At 62.7% G+C, this 9,496-nt stretch overlaps 1 protein-coding gene across 1 annotated transcript; it reads left to right on the top strand.

The window, feature by feature from the left end:
* Positions 1 to 66: 66 nt before the first annotated feature.
* On the top strand, positions 67 to 8,650 carry CD40 (CD40 molecule). The gene is made up of 9 exons (XM_037403194.1): positions 67 to 153; positions 1,551 to 1,632; positions 2,270 to 2,395; positions 2,506 to 2,649; positions 2,861 to 2,960; positions 3,930 to 3,991; positions 4,253 to 4,351; positions 4,757 to 4,782; positions 5,089 to 8,650. Exons 1-9 carry the CDS (start codon positions 106 to 108, stop codon positions 5,242 to 5,244), a joined length of 843 nt encoding a protein of 280 aa, XP_037259091.1. The 5' UTR covers positions 67 to 105; the 3' UTR covers positions 5,245 to 8,650.
* Positions 8,651 to 9,496: the final 846 nt, after the last annotated feature.

The following is a 9,496-nucleotide window of genomic DNA, read 5'->3' as shown; positions in this document are numbered from 1 at the left end:
CGGGGAAGCCCCGAGGGCGGTGGCGGACGGCCCGACGCCCCCTTCCTGGGCGGGAACGGGCCGAGACGTTATAGGGCGGGCGGCCGCGACGCGGGGCACAGCGTCATGAACCGGCTCGGGGTGCTGGGGCTCGTCGGCGCCGTGCTGCTGGGGGTGAGTGGGGCTGGGCCTGCACCCTCCCTCCCTCCCTTCCCTCCTTCCTTCCCTCCCGGGGCAGCCACCGGGCTTTCCGGGAAGTGCCACGGTCCAGCCTCTCTGGCCCGGCCCCTCGGCCCGGCCCGCCCCCGCGGGAGGCCCAGGGCTGTGGGGTGACGGCGGCGGTGGGACCCCGATAATGCTGCCGCCCCGCAGAGGCCGCGCCGGGTCGGGGCTCCCCGGGACCCCTCTGGGCGGGCAGGGCAGGACAGGACAGGGCAGGGCAGCCAGTTCTCGGCCCGCGGGCCCCTCCCGTCTTCACTTTCGTTTTCCCCCCCCCCCGAGGGAGCGGGGCCGGGCGGGGGCTGCAGCTCGGGCCCGCACCGGGACGGGGCGCGGGTCCCCGCGGGTGGGGCTGGGCGGCATCGAGCCGTAGAGGGGGTCCGCAGCGCCGGGTACGGCCGGGGCTCCCCCAGCCGGGGGGCGCAGGCGCAGGGGTGCAGGGCCAGGCCTGCCGGCGCCCCTTTCACTTCCCTTTCTGCTCGGTGTCAGACGCGTGACGGCGGGGCCGGTTCCCCTCCACCAGCCCAGGCGTGCCCGCGCCAGACCTGGCGGGGTCCTGCTGCCCCACCGAGCCAGGGCTGCACAAGGGGCCCGCGGGGATCGGTGGTGCCCGGTGTGCTGGGCCGTGGCGCCCCTCGTGCCGGGCCCTCCCTTACCTGCTGCCCCCCAGGCCGCTGTCACCTTGCTCCAGGGCTGTGCTGGAGCCCCCATCCCGCTCACCGTCCCACTAGGCTCAGGGTGGGGTCCTGCCGGCAGCTGCCAGGCCACCGGTGTTGGGCAGCACGGGGCTGGCTCTGTGCAAGGGCAGGGCGCTGTGGGTGCCCCCCTGCACCCAGGCTGGCCCGAGATCGGTTCCTGGCCCCCTCTCCACCCTTCCCTGCGCACACAGCCCCCTGCTAGGAGGAGCACGGAAGGGCCCTGGCTGGCTGTACACAGGTGATGTCCTTGCCTGGAGCTTTCCTGCCCCTCGGGGCCTGTGCATCAGCCTTGGGATGGGGCTGGCAGCACTCCAGGCACAGGAGGCTTGGTTCGTGCGGCTGTCCCTGCCCAGGACTGCAGCACTGTTGGCAGTGCAGTGTCACTGGGCAATGTGTGATCACTATCTGGGGAAACGTGAGTCCACCCTATCAGAATTACTGCTACTCCACCTCAAAGAGAGCTTTGGTGGCATCAGGTAGTGCAGGTGGCTGTGCTGCGGTCTGTGGTTAGCGTAGGCATGGGTAGAGTGGTGTGAGGAAGCCCTCACCTCGGGATGTGGGTTAGTGCATGGGTTCACACACGGTGCTTGCGGAAGCAAAGCAGTGCTGGAGTGCTGGGGAGCCGTGTGAATTCACAGGTCTTGTTTCTTCCAGTGCTGGGAGCCTGGCGACGCCGTAAGATGCTTTGATAAGCAGTACGAACACAAGGGCAGGTGCTGCAACCGGTGTCAGCCAGGTGCGGAGACCCTTTCCCTTTCTGGGGACCCCAAGGCTTGGCTGTGCCAGGACCCGCTGCCTGGCCACAGCAGAGCAAGCCCAGCTCAGTGTGACCAAGCCCCTCTACCCTGTTGCCAGCAGTGCTGACAGCTTCACCTCTGTGTGTCACCTCAGTGCTAGAGCAACTAGGGACCTCATGGGTGCCCTGGGAGACCCTCTGAATGTCACTGAATCTGCCACAGCTCTCTTGGGACTGTCTGTGCTCCTGCAGCCACAGGACCCCATGGCACAGGCAGCTTGCAAGGGAGAGTGCTGCTGCTGGCATTACCAAATCGTGATGATATTTGCCAGCTCCTGCTGTCACTACCAGATCATTTCCCAGTCCTCGGGGTGCTGGAGGCAGTGAACAGCCTCCCTGCTCTCCTGCCCCAGCACCCAGCAGCCCTTCCCACCTGGCCCCATGCAACATGTGCAGCCACTGGCTGCACTGGCCCCTGCAGCCCTGGCTTGCCAGAGCAGCATCAGGCTACTGAGCAGGATGCCACAGCAGCCCTAGCATTCACAGCTGTCAGTGTTCCCCTGTTCTGCTGGCAGAGCTGCTGCCTGGAGAAGGGGGAAGGCCTCCTCGCTCGCCTCCTCATCAGCCTCTGTTGCAGGGGAAAAGCTGATCTCTGAATGCAGTGGCACAGAAGACTCTGTCTGCGCGCCCTGTGAGAGTGGACACTATCAGCAGAGCTGGACCAAGGAGAGGCACTGTGCCCCCCATGATATCTGTGATGACAGTAAGTGCTCTCTGGGCCCACCAGCCCCTGCCTGTGGCAGCTGCAGGGGCTGGTGTCCCTCCAGGCTCACCCGCCTGGTGTTTCACCTCACCCATGCTCCCTTTGCCCAGACACTGGCCTCATCATGAAGACACAAGGAAATGCAACACACAACACAGTGTGCCAGTGCCAGGCTGGCATGCACTGCTCTGACACTAGCTGCCAGACCTGTGTGGAGAACCCTCCCTGCCAGCGCGGCTTTGGCTTTGTGGCAGGTGAGTCCAACCAGCATCTCCTCCTCAGTGGGACCAATGCCCTGGCAACACTGACCTCAGGCCCTCGAGGGAAAGAGGGGACTGCCCAAGAAGGAGCCCCTAGCAGGGCTTCAGGAGAGCTGTGCCTGGCAGCATTGCCACAGCCTGACCCCACAGCCCCTCACCTCCTGCAGCCCATACTGACCTTCCTGCAACCTCTGCTCCTCTCCAGCCAAGGCCATGGCCCGGATGTCATCCCCCTGCGAGCCCTGCCCAGAAGGCACCTTCTCCAATGTCTCCTCTAAAACTGAGCCGTGCCATCCCTGGTCAAGGTATTGTCTGAGTGCTGACCACATCCTTTATCCATCCCCAGCTGCACCCAGTCCCTGTCAGCATGTCCTCTGCTGCCAGCCTTCTAAGTGGTCTTGTGGACTGGGTGGCTGGGACAGTCTCGAGGGACTGCAGCATCAGGCTGGCATAGGGCAGGAGTGAGGACAGAGCTGTGATTGTGGTGAGGTCCAGGGCAACATGGCTGAGCTCAAGGCAGATATCCAGGCACTTGTGACCATCCCTCAGCATGTGCGCAGAGTGCTTGCACCTCCAGGGATGTCCAACCTGTTGTCTGCACTGGGGAGCAAGAGATGAGGAGCTATGGGGACCCCCTATGCCCTGTCTAGGCTCTCCCTCCCAGCACGCTCCTCGGCTGTAGTTGTCAGCAGAGGCACCAGCCCTCTCTCCATGGGGAGTCTGGCTTTGAGGATGCTGTGGGCTGGCAGGTCTTCCCTGTCTTTAGAAAGCTGCTTGAGGGTTAATTGCACTCCCCGGTAGAAACGTGAGCCTTATTTCCAGGCTGAATTAGTCTTGCTTCGGCTGCCAGCCACTGGATTTCACTTTGCTTTTATCTGTGTCCAGAAATTACCTCCTCACAGAGCCACTTGTAGCCTGTCATCTCCGAGCTGTTCTGCAATAGCTGCAGTACCCAAGCTCCAGGGTCTCCCTGACTAGGCAGGTCTCAAATATCCGCTCCCTCCTGTGCTGTGTCCCCAGATTTGTGCCCATCTCCAGCAACTCCAGACCGGGACCCTGAGGTGGGACCCTGCTATGTACCTGGTGTCCCTGTCATGCAGCACAGGAGGGGGCCCCCATCCACTCACCCCTGCAGAGCCAGGCAGGCTCAGTGCAGGATGCTTTCTCTGCAGCTCTGGTGGCTGCCCAGTCCCAGCTGTTCCCCTTCAGGGGCTTTCCGTGTGCTGTGTGCTCAGGCTGCTGCTCTGGTTACATACTCTCATTCTTCCTTGCAGTTGTGAGGAAAAGGGACTGGTGGTGAAGCTGAAAGGGACGAACACTTCAGATGTGATATGTGGTAAGTGCCTCTGGTGCCAGTGGTGCAGAGTAAAGGTGTCCTGGTGCTCCGGCTCCCACAGCACTCAGAGGAGCTGGCCTGGCCTGTGGGTGTTTTTGGGAGAGGAGGGTCTGACTGCACTGCCAGCACGATGCTGTCCTCCTCTCTGTCCCTGTGAGGGATCCCTGTGGGATTGAGCCTGGAGCTAAGGGAGCTTGAGGCGCTCAGCGTCTCGGTGGGAGTGTCACGTGGGTGCCTCACTGACCCCATCTCCCTCTGCAGAGTCGGGCAGGCGCTCCTCACTTTCAGTGCTGATCCCCATCATGGCGGCAGTTGTCACGTGCATTGTGGGCATCTCCATCTACTGCCTGGTCCTCACAGGTAAGGGGCTGGGACATGGGAAGCGATGCCTTGGACAGAGGGGCTGAGCAGGGAGGACGGTGGCAGCTCTTGCCAAAAATGGGGCAGCCCTTCTGGGGACCCCACCAGGGCATGGCTCCCCAAGCCTATTGCCCTGCCAGGTCAGCGGGTTCTGTCCTCAGGAGCAGGCATACTTGCACTGCTGCAGCCCAAGCTGGGCCAGCTCTGGAGGAAAATGCTAGTGCCCAGTGGGTCCAGCCTGGCTCTCCTGCTGCAGCCTCCAGTCTGGGAGTGGCAGCAGCACAGTGTGAGCCGCAGGACCTGTGGTGCGGCAGCACCAGCCCTGGCTTGGACCTCTGAGAGCTCCTGGCAGGGCAGGAACGTTCCCCCCTCAACGTTGCCTTCTCTATCCCTCTTTCCATCCAGATTCCAGGAGACGGGTGCAGAAGCAGGTGAGTCTGCCCAGAGCCCTCTTTCAGCAGTGGGCTGGGGTCCCTCCTGAGCACAGCTGGGGTTGTGCCAGCAGCGGAGAGCAACAGAGCAGGGGCTGTGGCTCTGCAGGGCAGGAGGAGTGCAGGCTGTCCTAGGGCTGCCTGGCTGGGGCAACCCTGGTATGCTACTGGCAAATGCTGAGTCAGGAGGGACCCCCACAGGGTGAGGCGCTGCCCTGCATGGGAGCGGAGCAGGAGCCTGTGGAAAGATGTGGCTGCAGAGGTGGGGGATGTAGCTCCCTGCCTCTGACCCCTGCCCCTGTGCAGGTGGAGGTTGGGAAACCCGGAGAGAACCTGGAGGCCCAGCAGCCCATGGAGATGGGGGAGGATGCCTTCCCTGTGCAGGAGACCCTGCTCGGGGGCCAGCCTGTGGCCCAGGAGGATGGCAAGGAGAGCCGCATCTCGGAGCAGGAGAGGCTGTGAGGGTGCAGGGCGCTGCCTCCAACGGGAACACAGGCTTGGGCCAGCACAGTCTCCTCTGTTCCCTCTCCAGCCAAGGAGGAAATCTGGCATCTGGCCTGGCTGCAAATTATGTGATGCTGCAGTGGGCCATGGCATAGCCACCCGCCATGGGGGTACCACCACAGCCCCTGATCTGGCCACCTCTCCAGGGCTGCCACAGTGGAGCAAAGCTCAGCTGCCTGCTCAGGGCTGCAGAGCAGAGCCTGGTCCCACCACCCGCCCAGGGTGCTGCCACGGGGCGCAGCGTGGCTGCTCACAGGCCGACCCCCTGGCAGAGCCCGGTGCAGCCACTGCACCAGGGCCCCCGTGGCAGAGCGTGGCTGCTTGGGTGGGTGCCCAGTGGCACAGCCCGCTCTGCCTGACCGCCGGGGATGCCGGGGCGGAGAGTGTGGGCTGCTGGTGTGGGACGGTCCTGGCAGACCACCCGCCCAGGGAGCTGGGGCACCCGCGCCAGGACCCCGTGCTGGAGCTGGGCCCGGTGGGTGCTGGCGGTGGAGACCGGGCAGCGGCCGGGGCCGTGGCGGCCCGGGGCAGGGCAGCAGCCCCCGTGCCTCCCCGCGCACCCTGCGCTGGCCCAGCGCTGCGGGGCTCCGTGGGGAGGCTGCCCGCATCTCCCGGCGCGGACACGGACCCGGTACGGCGGCGGGGGGCAGTGCCCCGGACACAGGCGCGCGGCAGCCGGGAGATGGTGCTGCGGGACCGGCGTGCGGCTGTCCCGCCCCGTGCCCGCCTCCGGCACCGGCCCGCAGCGGCGCCGCCCCGCGCGGGGCTCCGGGCTCCCCGCGGCCCCGCTTCCCTCCGCCGGCCGGGCCCGTGGGGCGGGTGCCGCCGGGGGGGGGGGGAGGGCTCCCAACGCACCCCACAGCACGTGCGCGGGGGCACACGCTGCTCGCTGCTGCCTGCAGCCACCCGCGGGGGGCTCGGCCCGCTCCACGGAGGGAACGGCTGGACGCGATTATCCTCCACTGCGCCGCTGACAAGAAGCTGTCATTAAACTTTATTATTCTCCCAATGTGCGTGAGCAGCACGGCCGCCAGCCCCCGCCGCCTCCCCCTCGGGCCCCCCGCCGCTACCAGCACTGCGGGGGCCGATACTCCCGGGAGGGATGCTCCCGGCTCAGATGCTCCTGGGATGGGCGCTCCCAGAACAGATGCTCCCACAAGAGGAGGGAAGAGCTGCGCTTGATCCCTGTCGTAGCCCCAGCCCCTACGCTGTCCCGCACCACGCCCCGAGCCTGGGCATGCTCCCCCTGCATCTGCAGTCAGCGTCTGGCCCCAGCCTGGCAGGACTGAGCAAATGAGCTCCAGTCCGATACAGCCCATACCCTGATCTCAACCCTGCGTCAGGGCTGCTTGCAGCGGGCAGGCTCAGTGCACCTCACCTTGCCAGTCCATCCTCACCAGATGTGCTGTGTGAGGCGTGTCTCGCTGCAGGGCGGTGCTACAGGTGCTGGGGGTGCAGCATAAGGGCTGCCCTGGGCCCTGACTCCTTGGCACAGGGCTGGGCTGCAGCAGCACCGAGCCCAGCACAGGCTCTGGGTACCAGGCACAGCTGCAGCCCGTGACCTGCCACCACCCAAGCGCATGCAGTGTGGCATAAGAAAGGCCATAAATCCTAGAGCCAGGAGCAGCTGGAACACGGTGTGACTTTTACTGTAAAGGCAGTGGCACATTATTTAAGGCTTCTCTTAAAACCTAATGTTAGGTTTAATAATGGAGATAAAAGCGTGTCAGCAGCTCTCCCTCTCAGGCCTCCGTGCTCCTGGCAGTGCCGGTGGGATGGCCGCAGGGCTGGGCAGCATCCCCTCCAGCACCAGCCCAATGCACACCCTGCCCTGGGGACAGACACGATCCTGATTCCTGCTGGCCCTGCCAGTCCTGCTGGCAGAGAGGGCTGGTGTCACATGGACCCCAAACATGAAGGCTTTGACCCCAAACAGCCCCCAAAAGACTGTGTCCCCACGGCTGCCCCATGGCATTGCGCTGGCCCCTCTGGCTCCCTGCCTCCCCTGGTGCTGACCTCGCCCTGGCAGCATGGTGCATTTAATGCCTGCTCTGGCATGTCAGACATGTGCCATCTCATTAGTGCGTCTGTCCCCCAAAGTGAGGAGGGAGAGTGCGTGAGGCCTAATTGAATGTAACTAATTATTCACTCCACAAATGCTGTTTAAATGGGATTGTGAGGGACAGAATTACTCATTCTGAAAAGGGGAGAGAAAGAGAAAGACAGAGATAAAACAAATAGAGGTGGATGCTGGAGCTGCAGTTCCCTTTCTCCCCAGAATACCAATTACTGCATGAAGTGATTGTATAAATCTTTACCAAGTGAACAAACTGTACTAGTCACTTACTCCTGTCCTTTTATTATGAGGAAGCAACAACAAATCATCCCACTCTCTTGTCCAGTTAAGGGCCCCCAGTCACTGTCTTGGACACTGTGCACAGCTGGAGAGCTCATCCCAGCACTTTCCAGGGCAGAGGTCCTAGAGAGGCAAGGCTGAGTGCTTGGCAGGGATGCACGCTCTCCCGCACCCATGGCCCTGGGGGGGAGCAGCGACTGCGCATGTCCTGAGGAGCTGTAGGGCTCCTGCCACAGTGGGAGCCGGGTGATGCCGTGCAGCACCCAGGGACATGGGGGGACACAGGCTGGTCAGGGGCCCCAGTGCCACACACACAGCAGCTCACCTGGGCACCCCAATGCCCGGCACAGAGGCACCCCAAGCCTTGTGCCTGCAACTTCCCTGCCCTCCCCTGTGGTGGGTCCAGCCCTGCCAGGCCCATGGCCTTTCCCTGTGAGCTTCTGCAGCGATCAGAGGCCTCTCCAAGCACTCACAGGGCAGAGCATGGTGCTTCCCGACCCCTTCCCACACCAGAGTCAATGCTTCTCACTCCGGACTGTTCCTGCTCCACGGGCTGCAGAAATGCACTCATTAGTAATGATCTCCACCGCTCTTCCTTGCCACATTGTTTAATCCCAGATCCCTCACATGGCTTCCTCCAAACACACCCATTTCTGACCTTGGCAGCAGTGTGGGATGGGAGAGGAGGTCCTGACAGCTCAGAGCAGGGAAAGCTGACAGGCTCACCCCTGCAACCTTCCCAGCAGTGGGGAGCACCCTTACCCTGGGGTCCTGCTGCACCAGCTGGTGAGGACCCAAACAGTCTCATGCACCCTGCAAGCAACACTGGGACCCCCCCCTCACCACAAGGCTCCCCATGCCCCGGGAGCTGGTTTACCAGGATGAAGGCCACCCAGTCTCCATGTCTTGCTGCAGCCAGGATCAGAGACACGGCAGCCATGGGGTGCCCCAAGGAGGATGCTGCATGGGCATCCCAGGACCCTGCAGGTTCAGTCATGGGGTGAGAAGCTGCTGGAGGAGTTGTGAGGTTGGGTTGCTGTGGGGGAAGACAGACTGGCAGTAAGTCAGCGAGGGGAGGGCAAAACCTCCAGCCTGTTCTGCCTTGTACGGAATAGGGATTTGATCGTTGCCAGCAGCAAGTTTCCATGCACTGGAGATGTGTCTGTGTGGGTGTGAGGAGAGATAACATCATCATCATCATAACAAATGCAGCTGTGCAGCTCCATTCTGTGCTTATTGGCTTTCTTCTGTTTATCTATAAATAATTGCGGGGACACAATAGACTTTTAAGACTGCCAAAGAGTTTGTCTCCCTCCAGCAACCGTATTGCCATGGTGCTGCCACCTTATCTGCTTGTAGAAAGATGAGGGTGGGAAAAATATTTGCTGTCAGGGCTATTTGTCATCTGCAAATTACCCCTGCCTACAATTTGCAGCAGGGATAGGACTGACAGTGCTGATCTGTATTGCAGGCACATGCGTCTGGGGGTTCTCCACATTGCCCCAGACCCACCTGCCCCTCCTCCCCATTAGCTGGCAGAGTGGGCAGCACTGTGCTGTCAGATCTGCCATGCATGCAAAGCCATGCCACAGGCTGCAAGAGCAGCCCAAAGGGATGAGAGAAGTCGCAGATAATGCTGAACTAGGTGCTCAGAAAGTGGCTTGACAGAGGAGCACCGTGACGGGAGAACTGGAGCATCACGCTCAGCAGTTTGCAATGCTGGCAGCACCTCCCTGAGCACACACGTGCACCCTTGTGCTGCACAGCCAGGGCAGCATCCCCCCAGCACAGCAGCCCCAGGCATCAACCACCTTGAGAGCCCCAGACCCCGCCACTCTCCTGCAAAGGACAAAT

The sequence above is a fragment of the Falco rusticolus genome, chromosome 10, assembly GCF_015220075.1.
Source record: "Falco rusticolus isolate bFalRus1 chromosome 10, bFalRus1.pri, whole genome shotgun sequence".
Taxonomy (NCBI): Eukaryota; Metazoa; Chordata; class Aves; order Falconiformes; family Falconidae; genus Falco; species Falco rusticolus.
Note: the sequence above shows the minus strand (reverse complement) of the source record. Positions and strands in the feature narration are given on the sequence as shown.